This window comes from Pteropus alecto, unplaced genomic scaffold (genome assembly GCF_000325575.1).
Source record: "Pteropus alecto unplaced genomic scaffold, ASM32557v1 scaffold60, whole genome shotgun sequence".
Lineage (NCBI taxonomy): Eukaryota > Metazoa > Chordata > Mammalia > Chiroptera > Pteropodidae > Pteropus > Pteropus alecto.
This window is the reverse complement of record NW_006430726.1, coordinates 3,108,104-3,132,069: the sequence shown is the minus strand read 5'-3', so window position 1 is coordinate 3,132,069 and position 23,966 is coordinate 3,108,104. Positions and strand designations below refer to the sequence as shown.

Below are 23,966 nucleotides of genomic sequence, written 5' to 3'. Positions count from 1 at the left end.
TTCTGTCCCAAACAGAATCCGCCTTTCTCCTACAAATGATGTCTTATGGTTGGTTCTTCCATCTCTGTAAATGGCTGTGCTCATTCTCCCTTTTCTTTCCCTCACCAGTCAGAGGCAGTAATTTAAACACTTCCAAAAACTGCTGTCTAACTTGTTCCTCTGTATATTCACTGTTGCCACCCAGGAGTTCTGTAGGTGCAGTGCCTAGAACCTGAGGTTTTTCAAGGACCTACAGAAATGTATGAAACTTGAAAAAAAATTGACTACAAGAAAAAAAAAATCTACAAAATCAAAATAATTAAATATTTTTAAAAATGTTTACAATTTATTATCTTCACTGTGTACATAAAGTTTGAGTCTATAAGAAAAGAACAAGTTATCTGTACTTTGTAAAACTCAAAACTACAAATCATAAAAAGGCTTTCAAAAGTTTTTAAGAAGTTATTTAATGTGGAACATGGGTTACATTAAAAAAATTTTTTTTTTAAATCACTGCTATGGAATGCATGAGGTTCCATGTCTTCGAGCCCCACAGAAGGAAGGTTCAGTGATGCAATTTCACCGTAGACTATTTTTGCCTCCACTTTGTTCATGTTGGCCCTTTTAAGGATTTCCCTCAAGTGGTGATCTTCATTTAGTGTGCAATACTCCTAACAGAAAATTCTCGAACTTTTCCGGGCTCTCGTGCTAGAAATACACTCCAAGAATTGGCTTATCTCTGCTCTAACCGTGTCCTGCCCCAGACTTGGAGCTGGTGTTGCTAGAGGGAGACAGAGGCACAGATCTGGGAACTGGTTAGCCCCGGTAGTCCCCAGCAAAAGCTCAGGGGAATCTCCATTCTGGATTCCACCTGGGGTTCTTGGGGACCCAGGAGCTGCAGGGAGGCGTGGGGCGTCCCGGGAACACCTGATTTGGTGAGACGGGCGCCCTCGAACTCCCTGTAGCAGACCCTGGATGCGGAGAGCACGTAGGGAACCGATGCTCCGCGGAGCAGAAGCAGAGGTTTCACTCACCTGGGACAGCTGTTTGGCGTCGCCTTAGTAACCACAACTTCCGGCCCAGACCGGAAGCCTGCGAAATCGCTCTTGGGAAAATGCGCCGGCCCCACGGGACAGGGAGACCCAGCCCCTCCGGCGTCGCGAGGCTCACCCGGCCGCGGGGACTCGGCGCTGCACCCTGAGGACTCACGACCGATCCCAGTGCGACGCTTGGCCTTGAGCTGGGCGCCATGGACGCCTTCATCCGCTTCACCAACCAGACCCAGGGCCGGGACCGGCTCTTCAGGTTAGTCTGGTGCAGCGGCCTCCGCCCGTTCCCCGACCCGCAAGTGGGTCCTTTTTCTCCGCACTCCGGGGAGAGGGGCGTAGCCAGTGGACGAAAGCCAGAAGGAGGCTGCCGGCCCCCGGAGGGAGTTCGATTCGAGCCTCTCACCGCGAATTCCGTGGGCTCTGGGCCAAGAGACCGTGCGCGTCCCGAGCCCGCCGCCAGGGTTAGAGCGGGGGACGAGCCCTCCTCGCCCAAGCTGCTCAACGTGCTTCCGAGGACTTTGCTTCTAAAAGGAACTTTGGGTTGGCATTTGTGGCCAGGGAACCACTCTCTTGGTTTGTGGTTTCTTGTGGAGAGACAGAAACTTCAGTAACCTTCTTTATCTCCCATTGATGGCCTTATTACTTGAGTGAGATGCTTACTGCACGTGGAAGAGTTGTGAACTGGAAAACAAAATGCAGTATGGAGAGAGCCTCAGAACGAGCTAACAGCACCTCTGAGGTACACGCTGTGCTACCGAAAACGTTAAAGAGATTGTGGCTTTCATATTCATAAGTTCATGATGTTTCTTTTAGAGGTTTGGTCTTGCTCAATAATAATAATAAAAAGAATAGTTAGAGTTGCAGCTTCATTTGACAGCTTTTCCTCCTCATCTGGGTGTACACGTGGCAATACAGACACCTGTAAGAACAGCCCCAGTAATGAGACTTTGGAGAGCGACTTTGTGCAAGATATTGTTTTCAGTGGATCACAACTCAACTTATTTAACCCTTATCACAACTCTATGAGATAGATCATTTAAACCATCCCCATTCCACAGACGGAGAAACCGAAGCAGAAAGTTAATACGTAGCAAGTAGCTGAGCTGAGAGATTTAAATTTTCACAGTTGACTCCAGTGCCCACCTCTTTAACCACCAAGCCAAACTACTTTTCAGATTTATTTGCAAAAAAATTTAATGATTGCATTGTATACAAGCTTCATTAAAGTGGAAGCCTACAATTCCAGTGGACTCAGAATGTACCCTGCAAGGTTTATTAATGAGGTTGGTTAATAAAATTGTTGTTAAGGATATACTTATTCAGCAAGATCTGAAGTCTCTGGTATTCATTTCCCAGTAGCCTTAGTGATGTATACCTTCTGTGACTTCTGTGACAACTGAAAGAACACCTTGGTTTTGGACATATTCCTATTATTAGACTGAATCCGAGGAAGGGCAATTCTTCGACTTGACCAGCTTGAGTCCTCTAGCCAGCAAACATACTTGTTGTGGGGCAGGGGCAGGAGGTGATTGTTTCTTTTTTTACTTCATCCCTAATAACAAGGTCACCACTTTGGAAAATGTGCTATATTTTAATTGAGAGTGTAGAGGTTTGTGATATGTGGATTATTTTGCACTAAAGACAAGACCCTGAAGGTTCAAGAGAGACTCTCCCCTCTCCCCTGCCCCGCCTTAAATACCTAGAAGAATCTAAATTAGGAGCTTTGCCCATAATAGGTGTTATCACCAGAAATAACTTTTTATGACCTTTCTATAGGGCAGGGCAAACTTCTAATTACTGAACATCTGCAGACGACCTTCCTCCCCCCTGAAGCCCCAACGAGCCTTATCTCATCCTTAGCTACAACATTGTATGTACCGCAATTTCCCTTCTGTCTCTGAATGTGTCATTTATGTGGAGTCTCTGACTGTCTCATGCATGTAGGGTTCTCATACATAAATATGTAATTAACCTTGGTCATTTTCTCTTACTACTCTGTGTCTCGTAGATTTAATTATTAGACCAACAGAAAGAACATTGAGGATAGAGGAAGGTTTCTTCCTCACAAAAGTAATATTTATAGCATAAAAGGAATTCAAATGCAGTTATAGGACAGTAGAAAACAGGCACCTGCTTTAATAAGTAGACTGCCAAGTGCATTTAAATGTTTAATTATGGGATATAAACGTTTTACATATTCTGTTTTCCGTTAGTAAGGAATTGTTATTTATAGTCGACAGTAATCACTCTATTGAATATTGACTATTATTAAACATAAAAGTCTGCATTTTATATAAAATACTAATTATTTTTGAAAGACAGATACCTTATTTATGTATTAGTATGTATTCTTTATTTTAAAAAGTAAGCAATGTTCAAACCGTAGACTTTTTATTTGATTCTGGTTTGAGTGTGTCTCCTGTCACATAAGTATTTGATTAGCTGTACGGTAAAAAGTTCATTTTAGAAATCTGAAAAATCATTCTGCACCGGAGAAGATAAAGATCTTTGCAGACTTAGCATGAGAGAGATTTTTGTGCCGTTTACCACTTTGACTCTGCTTCTCTGTGCCAGCAGAAGGCCTTCTGAGGGGCTGATCTCTGCATTATCGCCGAGTTCTCTTTCATTATCTTTGCGTTGCATTTCTGTCACGTGTTCCACCCTTGGCCCTGTGGAGCGACTGTTGCAGAATTTTGCTCTTGTAAGAGCCGCCTACATGAGAAATTGTCTTTTTCATCTTCGGCAAGGTGTATTTCTCCTTCCCTTAATTTATGAATCAGGTTTTATTTGGTTTATAAATTACTCATTTTTTTTTTCCGTTTCAGAGCCACTCAGTACACATGCATGTTGCTTAGATATTTATTAGAGCCTAAAGCTGGCAAAGAGAAGGTGGTAATGAAGCTCAAGGAACTGGAGTCCAGTGTGAGCACTGGCCGTAAATGTAAGTACCCTGTCTCCTGGGGGACAGCGGCTCCTGGTTTAGATCCTCAGACTCTATCATTCGCAAAATACTTTCTAGCTCATGGATTTCTAGCGAGTCAGGTTTGCTGATGAAGTCTACCAGTAAGTCTGGCCTCATGGAACGACAGGCCAAAAAAAGTGACTGTTTTGCTGCGTTCACACACACCCTCCTATGTTCACATTTGGTGCTACACCATATCTTTCTGTTTAATCATACACTGTGTTAGTTCACCTTTAGCTGTTAGAATCACAAAATGTTTTCGCAGTCCCTGACACACACCCTCCTATGTTCACATTTGGTGCTACACCCTATCTTTCTGTTTAATCATAACTTATGGGGCATACACTGTGTTAGTTCACCTTTAGCTCTTAGAATCACAAAATGTTTTCGCAGTCCCTGGCATGGGCTCCTGGCAGCCCTTCGTGTTCTCTAGAAGAGCAGAATAGCTCTGTCTTGGACCCTCTGCCTTTTCTACTTCTTCTGTTGTAGGATTGCTAGAGGAGATGGACAGATATGTTTTCCTAGACTATTTGAGGCTTGGTTTCATGTTAAAGGCAAAAAGCGAAGTCGGTGTTTTGTATTCATTTAATTCACCTGAATAATAAAGCATACTGGGAAATCCCATATGTCCGATACCGGTCGTGTGCCCAGCTCCTAGTTGCTTGAGGAGAACCAGATGTTGCTAGAGCAGGTGAGCAGAGGCGTTGGAACGGGATGCAGAAATCAGATGTTGAGCAGTTATTTGTGAGCACCTGCTTCACAGAGGCATAGTCCTGAGCTTTATGGGAGAACTCAGATCACATCGTGTGAGTGACGATACGAGATTAAGTGACATATATGTTGGTAGAGGAAAAGAAAGGTGTTTTGAAGGAGGCGGAACTTGAGGTGGGAGGAGAGCGTTCTTGAAGGGTGGTTTCCTCTAGTGAAGGCTCCGAAGTGTTGGGAGGAAACCAGTTGTACTGGAGGATCAGTGAGAAGACCAGGCTGACAGAAGGAAGGCTTAAGTTGTCAAGTGCGACAGGAGGGCTAGGGTGAGCTTTTCTGGTTGGCTTCGAAAGCCAAGATTAGCATTTCTCAGATTCTTTACAACGTTGGAGCTCAAAGGTCCTTTAGAGGTTACTGGTCTCTGAAGTCCAGAAAGGACTTAACCCGAGGTCAGTTTGTACAAGAGCCAGAATTAGAACCCAGGAGTATTCATTACATATTCCGTTTTGTTATTTTTGATAAAATAATACCAACCATTCTTCTGAGATTATAAGTTTTCGAGGATAGATACTTCTGAGCTTTTGCTGAGTCTAAGATATAGTCCTTTAAGGAAAGGAACGCACTTATTTGTGTCTTTCATAATGTTTAGGACTACAACTCATTCTGAGTAGCCAGTCAGTAAATATTTGATTGGTACATACCCGATTAATTGATTTACATGCTCAGATAAGGACACACTTTTCAGTGGTTGATTTAATTCAGGCAGGAGTCACATATGACAATATTATTAGTTGTCCTGTCCACTAAATCCTACCGTCTTTACTTGGTAGGGAGCCACAGGGGGTTTGGATCAGAGAAATGGCAAATCGGTACTGGTGTTTTTTAAAAAGCAATCTTTTGTCTAGAAAGTAAATAAAATGTAAGGCTCATACTCTCCAAAAGAATTTGGAGTTGCATGTGGAGTTCATGTTATCATAGCATCTTCCTTCTAAAGAAGCGTTGCCGGTAATATTCACATGTGACGATCTACACTCACGATTGATCTTGCCTGAAGTATGTTGTAAGACAGTGTTAATTCCAGTATTCACTGCAATGCAGGCAATAAATCTTAAGAGCCACTGTCTTTCGTGCCTTCCAGGTTCATTTTAGGTGTCCTTAACATGCTGTGAAGTCCTTCTTCCCTCCTGAGCAAGACAGAGCCTCAAATGACAGTCTGTTGATAAAATACCAGTGCTGGCCTCACCCTGATACAGGGACCCTTCTTCCTGTTACACATTAGTTATATAACCATTGACTGTTATGGGTTCTTCTTGCAGGGTTCAGACTAGGCAACGTGGTACATGCTGTACAGGCCACTCAGCAGAGCACTCATGCCACGGACCTGGTGCCCCGCGTATGCCTGACGTTCGCCAACCTGAACCGTGTGGTTTACTTCATCTGTGACACCGTCCTCTGGGTGAGGAGCGTAGGGCTCACCTCCGGCATTAACCAAGAGAAATGGCGAATGTGGGCCGCACGCCACTATTACTATTCTGTTCTGCTGAGCCTGGTCAGGGATCTATACGAAATCTCCCTGCAGATGGAACAGGTTGCACACGACAGGGCGAAGAGGGAAAAGTCATTATCCCAGGATCCTCTGGGGTACAGCGTGGCCAAGGAGGAAACAGAATGGCTCCAGTCCTTTCTCCTCCTGTTCCGCTCTCTGAGGAAGCATCCTCCCTTGCTCCTGGACACGGTGAAGAACTTGTGTGATATCCTGAGCTCTTTGGACCAGTTGGGGATCTATAAGTCCAATCCTGGAGTCATTGGACTTGGAGGACTTGTGTCCTCCATAGCAGGCATCATCACTGTGGCATGTCCTCACATGAAGCTGAAGACCAACTGAAGTGGTTTTAGGCCGAAGACTCGTATCTCTTGGTGGAACAGACATTTGCATTAGGGACAGATCATGTCACGCTGTGCTGAAAAACTTGTTCACGAGAACGTTTAGTGGCCTGTGATGTGAGCAGAGGTCAGGCAAAGAATGGAGGAGAGCGCATGAAGGTTTAGATATGTTTTTTAGAGCGTCGGCATGACTTCTGAATTTCTGAGTATTTTCCCTTCGTCTGACATTTTCGAGCATCTCTTATGCATAGTAGGAGCTTAGTGTTTTTTGAATGAATAAAAATTGGAAAAGGCCCTAACCTGACCACAGCAGGTCTGCGGCCCTCTCTTTGCTCTGGTTCCTCTGATCAGTTGCCATGCCCCCTTCTTCCATAGATGCCAGGGCCAGGGCAGAGGGCAGCTGGGTTTCTAGCCTCTTAAATTGCTCACCCTTACATCACTGCAGTCCTGTCCTTCCTCTGTCCAGAAGTGAAATCAGGAACACATCAGGCACCTCCATGGCATAAATTGTGTCTATAGATAGTGCAGTGAGTAAGTAAAAACCCAAAGCAATTAGAAAGAACTCGAGGTAACAGCAGTGTGGAAGGTCGCAGTGGGTACCCGTAGGTAGCCTCCGACGGACGAGGGAACTAGGTTTAAAAAACAGGCCGGAACCTCGTGTCTCTGATTCTCAATCCAATGTTCTTTCCATGGGATTCCACTGCCTTCCTGGTGGATTTGAAGTGTGAGATTCTCCAGAATCCTACACAAAAACCTTTTGAGAATCTTCGTTGGTCAGTGGTTTACGTTTTATTCTACAAAAATTGAAATTATATCTAGACTTAACAGCTAGATTGTTTCATATAAATCCATGTGACAGTTTGGGCATTTCTACATTAATATTTATCAAAATTTATGCAATTAGAAGTTTCGCAAATGCTCTGAATGTAGGAGGGTTGCAATATTCTACGATAAGTCAGACTTCTTATGTGTAGGGTATATGGAAAGAGCAGTAGGGGCTAGCGAAGGCATTCGAATGTCGAGTCAAAGCCATTTGCTCATAGTCCTGCTTCTCATCTTGGGTGCTGGGTTCTCATTTGGAATTACGGATCTCTACTTCGAGGGAAGTGCGGTAAAGAGGAGGCTGATGTCCTGCCGGTAAAGGCATCTCTTTTTATCAGGGTGGAAATGAGAAAAATGTGCACTAAATAAATTTCCCATGGGTGTGATTGCGCTTGTTAAAAAGAAGACTCGGGTCCCTGGCTATTTTTAACGTGGTCAGTCAAGATACGGGATTTGGGAAAGAATATTTTAGGAATTTTAAGAGAAATGAAAGCCGCTAGGTCAGGGCAAATAAAGGTTTAAGTAACTACTTTTACTTTGTCCAGTCTGCTACTGTAATAGATTAATTATGTCTGATTAAATTTCTAGACAAAGTTGACTCATGTATCTGTGGCTGTGTTCTGGGAATGGAGAAGAGTTAAAAGGAAGGTGATCCAGAGTCGATCTTAAATCCGTCTACGCAGTTGGTAGAGGGAGCTGGTAAAATGAGCTCTGGCCTGGAAGATCCAAGCTGAGGAGGAGAGGAAGAGGATTTAGACGTAGAACTTCTGGGTCGAAAGACCGCTGAGATGATCTCATCCAGACTGCCACCCAGGAGAGTGGCCTCTGTTCAGCCCTGTCACTGGAGTTTTGGCTTCCGCCTGGAGAAGTCAGCCTTGAATCTGTGGAAGCCCGTTACGGTGGCATCCATCTTGGTACTTTTGTCCTCTGCAAGTTAGGGTGAGTGGTGGGGAAGCTGGGGAATGCCGCCTCTTCTAGAATTTGAAACCCTTCGTGGTGCCCTGGTAACTCCCTCCCTGTGCATCCTTCTCCTCAACTAACCCTCGCAGCCTCCGAGCCTCCACATTCATGAGGGAGTCTAAAAATCACAGCTCTTTCTAGTAGATGTATCGGCCAGCACATTTGCAACTGAACCTTGTCGCCTGAGAACTTACTTATTCAACAAGGAATGTTTGAGTGCCATGCTTAGTTACGGGATTTACTGTGCACGAGATGACAGGGTCCCTGTGCTTATGCGTTGGGGGCGGGGGACACAGATAGGGATGGGGAAGGAGAGAAGGTGACTGTCCTTCAAGCTGCTGCTGGAAAATGGACTCTTCCCAAGGGACTCTCCTCGGCCCTTTCACCGTGTTCACTTCTCACCCGCATTCTGGACTCCCAGGCGGACAAAGGACCAGCTTTGTCAGCAGAGCTTTCAGGCACAGGGCCCTCTGGCCCACGGCCACTTCCCCAAAGGCTCAGAAGTGCCCTTTGGCCCACGTTGCTCTCCATACACAGCCTTGTGGACAATTCGTCCTGAACATTGGACCGAGGGCAGAGGCCACTTAGATGCCTCCTCTCCGTCACTGTCTGATAGTTTGAAAGTCCAGTTGGATCAATAACTGTTAAATGCATCAGGTTTTCTTCTGGAGGCTCCCTGCCAGCCTCCCTCCCTTTCCTGACTTCGCATTCCCTCCCTAGTTGTATCACAGAATCGGTCACCAAGGGCCTGTCAGAAAGCGCCGGCTCTCCCCACCCCGGCTTTCTCCCGCTGCCCACGGCATACAGCTTAGCAACAGATGCCGTTCTTCCGGCACCGAGGGAGACCAGCTCCGTGCTCCTGCTGTCCATTTTTCTTGAAAGGCCCTTGAACATTGGCTTACACCATGGTTTCCCACCATTTGAAGAGGGACTAGAACTCGGGTCCCTACCCGACTCGCTTAAAGAAGGGGACGTGGGCGATAGTTCTTGGTTGGTGACCAGTGACAGGGGCTCGGGCAACACTGTCGCTCTTCCAGACTTGACAGAACTGGCTGCATCTTAGACCAGGTGGAGTTCATTAAACTCTCTTGCAATCTAGGAGTCTCCAGAGGTTGAACTTGCTCCCTGAAAGGCTAGGCTGTCAGGCAGTCAACCCAGCTCTGGTTATCCTCACTGAGAACAGTTTCTCTTCACTAAGAGTGGTGCATTCAGGGGAACGCTGTTCCCATGTGGATTTAAATCCTTCTGTTCCAAAATTCACTCCTGATAGTAAATAAGAAGGATGGGAGATGGGTTGAAAACAGTCTCATAGGAGCCTCTTTGGAAAAGGTGCCAAAGATTATAGGACCTCAGAGCTTATGAGTTTAATGACATATTTTCCAACATTGTCTTTCCGGAAAGCAGTTTTTTGAGAACTGGGGGAGCCAGAAACACGTTACAGAATTGATTTTTTATGGCTCTGGAATAACAACTCCTCTGAGCCTGAGTCTTTAGCTCTGTGATCTGCCTCCTAGTTGGCTACATCTTACAGGGTTAGGATGTGCCCAGGGGACCCTTGGTCAAATAGCCCTGACAGCCGATGACCCAGCTTTCTCTTCCTCTGCCCTCCTCTAGCTGGGAGGTCAGTAGCATTGCCCAAGACTCCTCAGAGCAACTGGGGTTCTTTCCGCCGGCGGAGACTGCAGCCTGGGCTCTGTGGCACTGAGGCGGCATCGGCTGCAGTGAGTGTGGGGGTCCCGGACATCAGCCTTACCTGGTTGGTTTCTGAGAGTTAAAAGAAGTCAAGGGTCAGGGTCTCCTGGGAATTTTACCGAGGATGACGGGGCCTGCAACGCGAATGGCCAGGAACGTAGAGTAGATAGTCTGGGGCCACCAGCTTGTCCAGAATGCAGCCGAAATAGCTGGTCTTCAGAGTGACTACTTTTTCACCAGGTTGAGCATAGAAGGAAGGACTGGCAGAGAAGTTTGCTTAAAGAGAGAGGAGTTAATGCAGAATGCTTTTATTTAAAAGAAGGCTAAACCTGAAACCTGTTTTAGTCTCTTTCGGCCCCTCATTAGAGAAGCCCTCAACTTCATCTAAAATCTCTTCTGTCTTAAAGCTACCTTCATTTTTCATTTCTGACCCTGAACCCTTGTCAGAAACATCAAGCTGTGGGGCACCTCCCTATGGGCCTCCAAGAAGTGGCCGCGTGTCTGTGATTCAGCCTCCAACCTAATGCCTTCTGCTCAGGGAACCTGAGTTCCCAGGCAGCCTGGGCCCCATTGGTGGCCATGGAGAGGTAGAGGACTGACCCTGTGGCTCTCAAGCTGAGGGCTTTCTGATGGACCTGGGGGCCTCTGCTTTGCAGCTTGAAGAGCTCCGATGGCGGTCAACAAGGGCCCAGCCTTGCTGGACGGAGACCTCCCTGTAAGTAACTTGTGCTTAGGTGGGGGTGGACAGCTGATGGAAGAGGGAGGACCAGGGGTGGCATCAGGGGACTTAGAACGACGTATGCCCAGGTGATGCTCAAGTTCATGGACCATTACGTCTTAGTTATTCTTGCCCTTACTACCTTTTGCAGGGGGCTGTTAGAGGATCGGAGGTGGGGTGGGGGTGGGAGGCACCTATTAAAAACTGGGCACCTTGTAGAAAAAGGGCAGAAATACTGGCTCTGCGGGAACGGGAGAGGGGAACCACCGCGTGCTGACCCCGGCGCAGAGTCCGCGCTTCGTCCGTCTGGCACTGAGCCGCTGCGTCTGTAACTCCAGGGCATCGCTCGTGTCTTAGTCCCTGCGAGTGGCACCTCTTGCAGTCACACAGTGCACAGCCTCTGCTGCTGAATGTGGAAAGAGTTGGAGGGGCAGGGTGTCCCGTGTTGTGTGTCTAGCTGGTTTTTACTGTGACTTGGAATGGTTTGACATGTTTACGTGTACCCGATGCTTCCTGGCAAGCCCTCTCTGATTTAGGCACAGTTCAGATAGTGAAACTTAAAAATCGTGAACCCCTACAGTACCCATCTTGTCCCAGGTTAGGCTTTAGCTGACCTTTGCATTAGGAATCACCATGTTAAGCTTTGTATCGAATCACTGAACACATGACATGGTCAAGTGCACAGTTAAGCCATCCTAATGGGTGGTGATTTATTCCCTTCCCAGGACCTCTCTTCCCCTTTGGTTTTGCCTAAAACAACACCTGAAGATTCTGTCCAAAATATTAAAGAAAATATTTTCTTTTCACAGTCGTAATCTTTTTCTGCTTCAAATTTCAAACTCACCTGCAAGACAAAAAGCCGAAGTACTGTAGCCTGTCTGCTGTCCATACTCATCTCCTTGATGGGGCGTCTAGCTCAGCCTCCTGCCAACAGAAGGGGCCAGGTCCTCGCCTCCCAAGCAGAGCCATGTAGTGGTGGCAGACTCAGAGCTGTAGAGAGCTCAAGCATTTGTGTCGGACCTGGTGACTTTTCTTTTTCTGCTTTTTACATGGAGAATCCTTAACATTCATAAGAGTAGACAGAATATAATACCCTTCACTCACTCCAACAACTATGAATCCATGGCCCATCCTGCCTCACCCTCACCATCATCCATCATCTATTCCCCCACCTCGGGTCGTTTTGGAACAAATCCCAGATAAGCCATGTCAGGCCTGAGTCAGGATCCCAGCTCTGCCACTTACTAGCTGTGTGATCTTGGGTAAGTCATGTCACATCTCTGAGTTTTTGTCTTCTCATCGGTAAAGTGGTGGTGGTAATGCTGACCTCAGAGGGTCGCTGTTAGGCTTAAATGAGGTCGTGTCACCAAAACACCCCAGTCGTTGCCTGGAGCGCAGTGACACTGAGTAAATGTTCCCTGTGGGAGACGAGAATCCACATTCTTTGATTCAGAGACCAGTGTCTTTTCATTGAGATTCCCAGATGACCTAAAGTTTAAGTATGTGACTGCCACCAAAGTTAAAATGCAGTAATAGGAGCACAGCACCCCAGTAGTGAGGACTGATGGTTTGCGGTGCCCCACGTACACCTGGAACGCTGTCTTCGAGTCTGAGTGCTGTATCAGGGCAATGCCGAACGCCGAAGCCGCGTGTTTGGAGGAAGGGATCACCAGACCAGGGCGAGCCGTCCGGGAGCTACGTTAGGGACTGGAACTATTTGGCGTGGAGAAGGGACAGCTAAAGGGAGACATCCACCTTCAAATATGTAAAGGACCAGCCTGGGGATGATGAAGTAGATTGGCTCAGTGTTATTCCAGAGGGCAGAGGCGGACTTCAGCTCAGCAACACTGTCCCACACGGCACAGGCCGCTCTAGGAGGCATGAGCTCCATCCAAAGAGACATGCAGATCCAAGGCTGCAGAGGTCCCCGGAGGCCTGAGATCTGAAGTTACACCTTCCGCTAGGTGCAGCCCCGATCATGCCTCGTGTATGTGACTAGCATTGCTGTGCAGGCGTTAGGTCGGCACTGGGGTGGGAGTCTACTGGGGGAGAGGCAGGTACACAGCCTCGTGCGGCGAATGTGGAGACAGCCCGGAGAAGGAAGCAGTGGCTTCTGATGGGAGGGAGGAGAGTCCGGAACCTTCACGGAAGTGATGCTCTAGCCATGTCTTGAGGGGGTGGCATTTCTCTGGATGTAAGGGGTAAGGGAGAGAAGGGGAGCGCTTCAGGCAGTGGGCCCAGCACGCAGAAGCGGGGAGCCGGTGTCCCAGAAAGACCAGGCGAATGCTTAGATAAAGCCACCAAACCAAGCTGGGCAAAAACTCCGGGCAGGTTTGCAGACACATCTCTCCCTATCGGTAGGTGTAAGTGGAGTGGGCTGGAGGGCCCCTGGAGGGTGGCGGTCACCTCAGTAGCTCCCCGAGGCCTGCACTGTGACCAGCAGAGTCCGGCAGGCTGACTCTTGTTTTTCTGGTGGGGCGTCCAGAGTTCCTCCCAGGTCACTTGGACCCAGGCTGGCCTCACCAATGGGCTCTGTGACCCCGAAGCAGGAGAGGGCCGTGGGCCAGCCTGACGCCTTTCTCCTCTCTGTGCCAGGAGCAGGAGAACGTGCTGCAGCGGGTCCTGCAGCTGCCGGTGGTGAGCGGTACCTGCGAGTGCTTCCAGAAGACCTACACCAGCACCAAGGAGTCCCACCCCCTGGTGGCCTCGGTGTGCAACGCCTACGAGAAGGGCGTGCAGGGCGCCAGCAGCCTGGCGGCCTGGGGCATGGAGCCCGTGGTCCGCAGGCTGTCCACGCAGTGTGAGTCCTCACGGCACTCGGAGGCCGCCAGCTTGTCCCTGGTGCTCACAGCCTGCCTGCCAGTCTGTGTCCACCCGTCTGTCTGTCTGACCATCTGATGGCTTGCTGGTCTGTCTGCTGACATGTCTGGCTATTTGGGCGTTGGGAGTGGGGCCGGTGGCAGACCAGACCCCCACTTTAGCTCCAAAGCCAGCAGCAGAAGCAGCAGCGGGAATCAGCAGAGTCTGGCACAGGGGCAGCGGGTGCTAGGGGTGGCCTGGCAGGCCTGGGGCGGTGGAAAGCCAGGGGAAGCCCTCTGGGTCCAGCAGCTGACGGCACCTACTCGTGACGGGGGGACAGCAGAGAGCCACCAGTCAGGGTCCTGGAGGTGGAGGACAGCTGTCCATGCAGCCTTGCCAGAACGGCGCCCCCGCCGTGCAAACCATTCTGCCCCCATTTGAAAACGGTTTCCAAGGCGTGGCTCTTGACAGGGCTGAGAATCCCGGCAGCACCAGGAAGTCTGGGCCTCCTAGCAGCCTGACTAGGCGATTATGGGTAAGCAGGGAATCCACACAACCACCACCTGCATTTAAAAAAGACCCAGGCCCTGGGCCAGCAGCCTCCCTGCCTGCACGCTCTCCAAAGAGTTTTTACCCACTCAGAGGACGGCCAAGTCCCCTGGCCTGTCTACTAAAGTTTGTGGAGAAGCATAAGATATCTGGAGAAGGAACATAGAAAAGAGCCTAGTCCTTGGTGGCCCTGGGCAGTGTCTCTTGGGAACGTTTGCCTCCTCTGCCACTTGCCCTGCTCCCCCGTGACCCTCTTCCCACTGTTGACCACCTCACTCCTAGACGTTAAAAGGAAAAGCCGTGGATGGTTGGGCCTGGACGGGCTGTGGCTGGGAGTTTGTCACCTCATGCTCACCCGGAGAGAGGAGGGAGGAGGGAGAGCCCAGTATTTACTGCTGTTTCACATCGTTTCCACCACTTTTCCTCACAGCAGCCGTGCAAGGCAGGCACCATTAACCCACCTTTGACAAATGAGAAAAGGGGGTTCAGAGAGGTTGTAACCCACCCAGAGCCACACGCTGCAGATACCGGCTCTGGGCTGGGTGCGGGTCTGCCTGCTCCAGAGTTCCCACACAGTTGGAAGAATCTGGCCTGGCCTCACAGCAGACGGGGGCTGAAGGTGGCGGAGGGCTTCCGGTTCCCAGATGTTCTGGAGACAGCGGGACTGGGGGGTTCGAGGGCTCCCAGGCACCTGCCTTGGCACAGAGGCCAGTGCTAGGCTGACACGTGGGGGCAGGACTCACTCCAGCATGTCCCTTTGCTTCCAGTCATAGCTGCCAACGACCTGGCCTGCCGGGGCCTGGACCACCTGGAGGAAAAGATCCCAGCCCTCCAGTACCCTCCTGAAAAGGTGAGCCAGTCCCTCTTCTCCGACGTGCCCCACAGTTTGTCATCACTGCCTCGGGGGAGGAGAGGGTACAAGCTGATGATGCCATGACTGCGAGTTTTCCATTTCTGTGGCAAGTGTCCTCTGAGACTGGTGGCAGCTGACTGACCCCAAGGTCACACAGTGTGCTTCTTCCTGTCTATGGAGCCAAATGAAGGCAGGGGCTGCAGGCACAAGCCTGGAGGCAAACTCAGACAGGAGTTTGGAGCAGGTCCCCCTCACTGACCAACTACCAGTTCATCCACAAACATTTACTGTGCCCTGCGCTGTGCCAGGGGCCGTGAGTGATTTCTAGAGCTGTCTCATTTAATCTTATCAACCCTCTGGGACAGGGTGGTTGGCCCCACTTCACAGGTGAGAAAACTAGTGACCTTAAGTGGAGGCCACATGAGAGCGAGTCTGTTTGGCTCCCAGGCCTGGGGTCTTCACTGCCCCCTTTTCCAGGTGAAGGGCAAGATCTTCATTACAAAGGAGGTCCCAGGTGAGTGGGAGAGAGAGACTCCTTCAGTGCAGAACGTGTAGGAAGGTCAGCCACGTCTGTAAATCACTATCGATGCAGATGGGCCTGTGAGCAGCATGAGGAGGGCAGGACGGAGGAGGCAGTGGAGGAGTTTGGAAGAGGCGACACCTTGTGTGCATGAGGGTATCAGGACAGGTGTCATCAAGCAGTTGTCCCTGGGGGCACCATCACAGGATAGTTAGGAACTCACCAGGCAGAAACGGTGTGAAGAAGCCAGGTGACCGGGGCGCTTGGCACAGGAAGGGTTGGAGCTCTTTGCATTGCAGGCCCAGCGTAATCCAGGTGCCCAAATATTGGTGCCAGTGCCCTGGGCGACCCTCCTCCTCGCTCCCCCAGATTGCCTCTGAGCTGAAGGACACCATCTCCAGCCGCCTGCGCAGTGCCAGGAACAGCATCAGTGCGCCCATCGCCAGCACTTCGGACAAGGTCCTGGGGGCCGCTCTGGCCGGCTGTGAGCTCGCCTGGGGGGCGGCCAAAGACACCGCCGACTATGCCGCCAACACCCGAGCCGGCCGGCTGGCCTCTGGAGGGGCCGACTTGGCGCTGGGTGGTGTGGAGAAGGTGGTCGAGTTCCTCCTCCCTCCAGCCAAGGAGTCGTCAGGTATCTACCGTTCGGGGGCTGGCAGACCCACCCCGGGGAGTGAGTTGGCCCCCGTGCAGCCTGGGAATAAGTAAAATCAGCAAGGGCTCATCCAGCCACTGCTCTGGAGCAGGGAAGGCCCAGGGGGGTTTTCAGATGGACCCGTTCTTGCTATGCCCCTCGCCCCATTAGTAAGTATGGACTGCGAGTTGCCCAGATCACAGCTCACGGAGCTAGGACAACTGCTTACAACCCTGGACAACCCTTAGAACCCTGCATTCCCCAGCTCCTCTGATCTGCTCCCCCTAACTCCTGCCCAGGCCCTGCTCCAGGACGCCCACGGACCCAGAAGCCTCCCAAGGCCAAGCCAAGCCTCGTGAGCAGGGTTGGGGCCCTGGCCAACACCGTCTCTCAACACACCTTCCAGACCACAGTCGGGGTGCTGAAGCAGGGCCACGCCCTGGCCATGTGGATCCCCGGTATGGCGCCCCTGGTGAGTGTCTGCCCGCCCCTAAGTCCCTCTGTCTCCCACCCGACTCCACCCCACCCTGAGAATGCCCTCTCTTCCGGCCTGGGCTGGGACTTCAGGTCTAAGGACGAGAGGCCTAAGCGGGGCAGAGGGCTCGTCCTCCAGTCTGCAGGGGAGGGAGAGGCCGGGACTCGGGCGGACGGCCTGCCCTGCAAGGGTGGCCCTGTCCTACCACCTGTTTCTGTCTCTCCCATTCTCCCACCGGGCCCCGCCCCTTCTTCCCGTAAGTGGGCCTCTTGCTATGGGTCCTCCCACCTGTGAGGAGCAGAGGCCCCCGTCTGCTGTCTAGGCACCAGGGAGTGTCCCCTGTAAGTAAGCAAGGCACAAACCCATTCTTTTGGGGAGAGGACCCCAGCTGGGCCTTCCCTGACTGTCCCTTCTGGGGGCTTCTAATTGACCTCCCGCTGTACCCAAGGTAAAGCTGCCTTTTCTAGACCCAGGTAGGGCTGACTCCTCCCACCCCCATCCCTCTGTGTATTTTTAGCAGAGATAGCTGGATTTTTTTTTTTTTCCATAAAGAATTTTAGTAAGAAATTTGGGCTAAAAAGGAAATGAAAACAATATTAAAGCACAAAAGTCAGCAAACGAGATAACTACTTTACAGCCATCATTTGGGCGATACTTTTAAAAGCATCATCAAGCATGGCTCATTCCTTCAAGCAAATGTTTGCCGAGCACGTACTATGTGCCAGCTTCCGTACTAGGGGGCCATCTACCAGTGGGGGGGGCCTGCTGCTTTTCTCCTATGGAACACTTTGGCCCACTTGATTTTTCCACTCTTTAAAGATCAGCCAAGACTGCCTCCTAAAGTGAAACACACACGTCCTCTGCTTCCCGGCGATTCCACCCAACAGAAACGAGACCTTGTGTCTCCCAAAGACAGGTCAGATGCTCCTGTCAGCTTTATCCGTACTAGAGCTGAGAACAACTCAGATGTCTGTCAGCAGTAGAATAGGTAGACGTGCACATTCCTACATTGGAATATCACGCAGAAATGGAAAAGAAGGGGCCACTTGCACATGCAGTGACACGGGTAACTCTCACACCACAATGTTGAACAGAAGCTTTTCATGAAAGAATACACTGTGTCTGAGCCCCTTTTATGAAGTTCAGAAATAGGCAGATCCAGTGCATGGCGATGGAGGTCAGAAGGTGGTCAGCCTTGGGGGCTCCCGACTGGGCCTGGGGCACAGGGGGTTTTCCGGGGAGTTGGAAATGGCCTCTGTCGGGACCTGCGCTGGCTACACAGGTGTGCCCTTGTAGCAGTTCACAGAGCTGTACGGAAGCTGTGTGCACTTCAGCGTGTGCCCGTTCCCACTCAACGAAAAGCTTTTTAAGCACAGTCTGCTGGGCCGGGCCCTGCTCACCTCCTGCCCGCACCGTGCGGGCAAGGGCCTGGCCGTGGGGACTGTGAAGCCAGAGGCTGCCACCTTCGCCCCTCAGAGCAGCCTGGCCCAGTGGGGTGCGTCAGCGGCCATGCAGGTGGTGTCCCGACGGCAGAGCGAGGTGCGGGTGCCCTGGCTGCACAACCTCGCCGCCTCCCAGGACGAGGACCACGACGAGCAGACGGACACAGAGGGGGAGGAGGCCGAGCAGGAGGATGAGTCAGAGACCGAGGAGAAGCAGCTGAGTGAGGTGAGGCGGCCTCACGGTCCCGCAGGCCACGGAGGGTTGATGCACAGAGCCACAGGGTGAAACCAGGGCCCAGGGGCATGGCACCCGGGTGCAGCCCTGTTCACCTCACACCCAGACTCCCCACCAGCTGAGTGAGCACGACTATGCCCCTCCCTCAGCTGACCCTCACGACAGCCCCTAAGGTAATCAGGGTGGAGACTGTCATCCCCTTGTTGCAGATGAAGAAACAGGTTCAGAGAGGGGACGTGGCCTCCCCAAGGCCACACAGCTAGCGGCAGGGGCAGGTGTCCCCGTTCTTTCCCTCTGGGGATGCGGGGGAGGGGAAGGCTCAGGGGAGTGACAGCAGGAGGCTCTGACTTTGCTCTGGTCCCCAGGTGGCAGCCCTGCCCAGCCCCCAGGGCCTCCTGGGCAGTGTGGCACACTCCCTGCACAAAGCCCTCCACAGCGCCGTGTCGGCCGTGACGTGGGCACCGGCAGCCGTGCTGGGCACAGCAGGGAGAGTGCTGCGCCTCACGCCAGCCCGTGCTGCGCCTCACGCCGGCTCGACCAAGGGGAGGGCCATGTCCCTGTCAGACGCCCTGAAGGGCGTGACAGACAACGTGGTGGATACAGTGGTACACTACGTGCCGGTGAGTCCCTGCCCCTCGGGGCCTTCCCATCTCCTCGGTGATTCTGCTCTGCTCCTCAGTGTCCGGGAAACCTTTCGACATACCATGGCCTTGAATGGGTCCCTTCCCAGCCCCGGGAACATAGAGACCTGTTGCCCTAGCCTGAGACCTCTCCCCACATCCCTTGTCCCCATCATTCTAGGAGTCCCCAGTAGCTCAGCCCTCACCCCTCAGTTCCCACCTGCAAGGACCTGGGAGGTTTGTGTGCTGTTCCCTGGGAAGGGGTTGGAGGAAGGCTGCCATGGGTCCTGGGGGGCGGCCTATGTTCCAGGAAACAGCAGCTGTCCTCATCTCAATTCTGTCACCAACAGGAAAAACCCAAGGGTCACCAATACTAGCCTTTTGGGAGACCCTGGACCCCTTCCTGGAGCAGGTCGCCAACTGCAGGCTCTAGGAGGGCTGGTCAGGGCAGGAGGCTCCCTCAGAGCCGTGCGGCGTGGGTGGGGGAGTTGGTCAGTGGGTCCCTCCCACCAGGAGGTGTGCCAGCCTGTCCACCTCGGGCCCAAAACAGGACCAGGCTGGGATTCTCTGACCCCTGCAGTGAATCGGTCGTGCTTAGCCCACAACTCGCACCTAAGGAAGGGTCAGGAAGGCCACTGGCCTCCCGCTGAGGGAGACAGAAGGATCCAGAAACCTGGGTGAGGGGGTCTAGATCATGGAAATAGAGCAGGCAGGACCTCATCTGTCGGCCGCAGGCACCCCATCCTGCTGCGCCAGAGGCCCTGTCCCATCACCCAGCCTGTGCCCTCCTAATGGCCCCTCCCAGGGTGCCGGATCATGGGGAACCCAGAAGAGGCAGTGGGTGGGAGGCGCACGGTGTGGGCCCAACCAGGCGCTGACGCCTCGGTTGGGTCCTCAGCTCCCCAGGCTGTCACTAATGGAGCCTGAGAGCGAGTTCCGGGACATCGAGGAGGTCGTGCGCCAGGAGGCGGAGCGCAGGGGGTCTGGGGTGCTGCCCGCTGGCCCTGAGCCCACACCACGACCCGCACAGCACCGAGGCAGCCTGCGCAGCACGCGGGGCCTGAGCCTGGAGGACAGAGGGGACCCGCCCGCCGCGCCGCGCCCGGCCTTCCCGGCCTCGCCCCGCGAGAAGCCAGCGCGCAGGGTCAGCGACAGTTTCTTCCGGCCCAGTGTCATGGAGCCCATTCTGGGCCGAGCGCAGTACAGCCAGCTGCGCAAGAAGAGCTGAGCGCTCCGTGCCGCGGCCACCCGTCCGGCGCCACAGCCAGCGTTGCCCGCAAGTAAGCAGAACCCACACTTCCAAGAGAGCGTTGACGTCTTCAAAGTAGCCCCCTGGGCAGCCTGAGCCCCATTCCAGACGACGCTGCCAAGGCACACGTCATCTTTTGAGCATCCTTTTGGGGCTCAAAAATTGGGGCCGAGCCTATTTTTAAGAAGAATCGGAGCAGCAGCCTGCTTTGATCCTGTATCGTTCTTTTCTAAAAGGTTCTAATTGCCTAACTTGATCTTTCACTTCGTTAACCAAACTGTGGCCAATTGACATTTGACTGTTTCCAAAACTCAGATCCATCCTCTGTCGACAAATACCCTGAAGGTCCAAGCAGGAGTTCCAGGCACATTTTTAAGTCCTGAGCTCAGAGATGCCTGAGCATCCAACTTCTCAGTAGGCTACTCTGAAGGAACAGCAATCAGGTGTAAAACTCGTGTGTTTATCTAAAGAACATCAGCGTCGCTTTTGAGTACCCGGTACCCGCGTCTTCACAGGCCGGACGCCGGCCTGTGCTCTCTAGCGCCACCTCCCGGCTCACAGCACATTTCCTCTTGCATCTTCTTGACTTCTACCTGTGCATTCACCCTTCCAACCTTTTGAATGCTGGCATCTCCAGTGTGGGGAGGCGACAATGGTGACCCTTCTTCACTTTATAAAGTCTATACTATATAGACCATTCCAAGCCCTGTTTTGGAAAATGTGGACATTCGGTAAATCTAAGAAATGCACACAGGTAATTAAAAAATTCAAACACTGCGAAAGGGTGCGTCCCGGTTCCCCTTCACAAAAACAACCAGGGCGCCAGTTACAGTCTGTGCACGTGCCAGCCCGTGTGTGTGCACTCGCCACTGTGTTCACACAGCTGTGGGATGTTACACTCACCTGGCCTTTTCACTTAATACGTCTTAGAGATCTGTTTGTATCACCAGCATAAATGCTCCTTGCTCTTTTTAATGGCCACATAGTTAAGTGCCTTATAATGTAGATGTGCTATAATTGATTTAACTAGTTCCCTAATGAAAGACTTTTAGACTTTTAGGTGGTTTCTTTTCTTTTTTTCTTTCTTCTTTTTTTTTTGCTACTGCAAACAGTATCGCAATAAATGTCCTTATACAGAATGTCTCGTGTACATGTGTGGATATATCTGTAGAATACATTTATCACTTGGAACCATGACCTGCTGGGAGAAAGGGTATCTGTTTTAAATATGGTTAGATAATGCCAAGTGGCCTCCCAAACCAAACCCTGTTTTTCTTATTATTTTCATCTGCAGCTGCACAGATAATTAAGTGCTTTATTCCCTTTCCGGACGTTTTCTATCTGAAGGTGATAGCAGAGAGGAGAAATGGAAAGGCCAGGTCCTTTGTCACTTCGCCACTGACTCAACCTGCCCTGGAGCCCTCTTCCCTCCTATCGCTCTGTTAGCTGAGATGACAAATGACCATGTTGTTCAAGCCACTTCAAGGCACGGTTTCTATTCCTTGAGAGTAAGGGTTTCCCAGTACAGATCGCCAAAGAGTCTTGGCAGTTTCGACAGCCTTTCTGTAGAAATCTTCCATATACAAAATAAATTTTGCTACTACATCAGAGTTAAACTTTCTAATGACATTTTAAGTGACAAATATGCTTCTAGATCTTAATTAAAACTCAGCCATGCATTGTGCTCCCAATGCAGCCAGTGCGTCAGAGCTCACGGGTGAAGACACCCTCTCCTCTAGGCAGCATGTGGACGTCCCCACGTCACCTCTCCTCGTGCCAGGTTTCCCTTGGCAATGACTGCAAGATGTGCCTCAGTTTCAGAAATCTTAGAATGTGAGAAAATGCACGTCTTAGAACTGAGGAAGATGGGGAGATGGAAGTTCCTGCTGTCTGGGGGGAGAGAGGGGTGGCTCAGGTCTGAGAGTGGAAAACAGAGAAGAAGGAACTCGGAGCTGCGGACAGGACTGTCTGGTATCCCGTTCAGGGGCTCGATTTCTAAAACATGAGGAGATGCCATCGTGAAGATGTTTCCTCGTTCTCCAGGTATGTTCTGTGCGCCACTCTGTCCTTTGGTACCCACAATAAGAAAATACAAGCCATGTTGTCCCACAGCCATATTTCTGTCAATGCCAAGACAGTTTCAGTTTTCATTCCTTTTTTCAATAACTTTTATCAGAAACCTCTGTGGAGTGACTAGGCCAGGTCTTGGGCCAAGGCAACGAGATAATAAGATACATTCCCTTCAAAGAGCTCACAGTTTAGTGGGTAAAATGGATAAGTAAACAGATATAATATGTATATTATATGTAGATAGAATATGTACATGCTTATATATCATAGTGCTATGGTCTGAATGTCCATATTCTCTGAAAATCTGTATGTTGAAATCCCAACCCCCAATGTGATGGACCGGGAGGCGTAGCCTTTGGGAGGCGGTTAGGTCTTGAGGGTGGAGCTGTGCCTCTACGAAACAGCCCCCAGAGAGCTCGTTCCCTTCCACCCTGTGAGGACACAGTCAAAAGACAGCTGTACAGGAAGTGGCGCCATGATCTTGGACTTCCCAGCCCCCAGACCTGTGAGAAATCAATGTTTGTTGTTTATAAGCTCCCCAGTCTGTATTTTGTCATAGCAGCCCAATGGACTAAGACACACAGAGGATAATAGTTGGAAGGGGACCCTCTAAGACCTGGACTGTGATTAGTGGCCTTCTGTACTTCCATGTGCTTGTTTATTTATTTATTTTTAATTTGCATGTGTTACAGGGGCAGGAGGGGGACCAGCCAAGAGGCTCTGCAGCGGCCCAGGCCAGAGACTGGTGGCATGGGCAGCGAGCCTGTGGAGGTTCTCAGAGAAACTTGCCTGGACCGTGGAGGGCACATCGACACTCGGTGGTAGATGTGAGAAGAGAGGAGTCCACGATGGCTCCGGCCATGGGGTGGGTGGTGGGGGCATCTGGGTAGCACCTGCCCAGGTAGGTGCAGGACGAACACCTCTGCAAGGTTCCCACTGGCCTTTTGCCCATAGCATAACTTCCCCAACTGGAGAGGTGGCCTAAGAACTCTACACACTCCCCACCTCCCCGTGGCCCGAGGGGCAGTGGCCCACCCGGGAAGTCGAGGCTGGTGGCAGTGGAGTTCACCAAGGGATCCTTGGATCCCATGCCTTTTCCTAATAGGGCCTTACGAACCAGAGCTGCGGTTCAGGCCCCAGAGGGCAGACCTCTGCTCTCTGCCTGGCTTGCTGGAAGGCATGAACAGGGGCTCTCTGGTGGCTTCCTGCGTCCAGCCTGTGGGTCGCCCTGGATCTGGGGCAGAGAAGGGGCACAGTGATGACCTTTCGGCGTGAGTGCAGCCAGGGTCTCAACCCCCCCGGGGATACGTGGGTCCCCATTCCAACCCCGAAAATCATGGGGATTTTCAGCGTGGAGGGGTGGGAGGGTGGAGGCCTCCTGGGGCCTGGGGCGGGAGAGCTTTGCTGAGGTCTGACGGGCGCGGGGAGGGCGGACAGAGGGAGCGGTACGATGGCGGGAGGAGGGAAGGTCTACGCCAGAACGGACGACCGAACAGGGATTGGAAAATCCACCCTCCCCTCGCGGAGCGAAAGAGGCTCCCAGTTAATTTTCGTCTGCTCACGTGCTACAGCTGGCCTTTATGAGGCTTGGGTTCCCGGCCCGTGGGCAGGTGGGCTTCTCCAGCTGGGAGAACCAGGCCGGCCACGAGGGTCGTCGTGTCTCCCCCAGGATTCGCGGAGCCTGCGCCAGGATAAGCGCAGCAGCGAGGGCGCCCTGGGCGGCTCTGGGGGGGGTCTGGGGGGCGGGGC

The 23,966-nt window shown here is 51.7% G+C and overlaps 3 protein-coding genes across 11 annotated transcripts in view; 2 read left to right on the top strand and 1 right to left on the bottom strand.

Annotated features, from left to right (window-relative positions):
* The window catches only part of WDR93 (WD repeat domain 93), a 28,280-nt gene extending 27,181 nt beyond the window's left edge, over positions 1-1,099 (bottom strand). Inside the window, exon 1 of the mRNA XM_006905268.3 lies at positions 1,014-1,099. The gene's annotated coding sequence lies outside the window, so the exon portion shown is untranslated. The remainder of the gene's footprint in view (positions 1-1,013) is intronic.
* Positions 1-7,999, top strand: part of PEX11A (peroxisomal biogenesis factor 11 alpha) — a 38,767-nt gene extending 30,768 nt beyond the window's left edge. The window contains exons 1-4 of one of the 7 annotated variants that reach the window (XM_015594261.2): positions 1,153-1,284; positions 2,805-2,898; positions 3,854-3,969; positions 6,012-7,999. In XM_015594261.2, the coding sequence (XP_015449747.1) occupies positions 3,873-3,969; positions 6,012-6,580 (666 nt within the window). In that variant the 5' untranslated portion in view covers positions 1,153-1,284; positions 2,805-2,898; positions 3,854-3,872 and the 3' untranslated portion in view covers positions 6,581-7,999. The other 6 variants (XM_015594242.2, XM_006905267.3, XM_015594251.2 and 3 more) reach the window with 6 other exon arrangements.
* A 144-nt stretch (positions 8,000-8,143) lies between these two features.
* PLIN1 (perilipin 1) lies at positions 8,144-21,324 on the top strand. Of its 3 annotated transcripts, none has more exons than XM_025049774.1 (9): positions 8,144-8,340; positions 10,710-10,768; positions 13,367-13,571; positions 14,887-14,969; positions 15,862-16,126; positions 16,426-16,598; positions 18,078-18,269; positions 18,644-18,898; positions 19,797-20,126. In XM_025049774.1, the coding sequence occupies exons 2-9, from the start codon at positions 10,724-10,726 to the stop codon at positions 20,124-20,126; spliced, it is 1,548 nt and encodes a 515-aa protein (XP_024905542.1). In that variant the 5' UTR covers positions 8,144-8,340; positions 10,710-10,723. The 3 variants fall into 3 exon arrangements, with proteins under 3 accessions (XP_024905542.1, XP_024905537.1, XP_024905541.1); XM_025049769.1 differs by having other exon boundaries at positions 8,144-9,429; XM_025049773.1 differs by having other exon boundaries at positions 8,144-10,768; positions 19,797-21,324.
* The last annotated feature ends 2,642 nt before the right edge of the window (positions 21,325-23,966 follow it).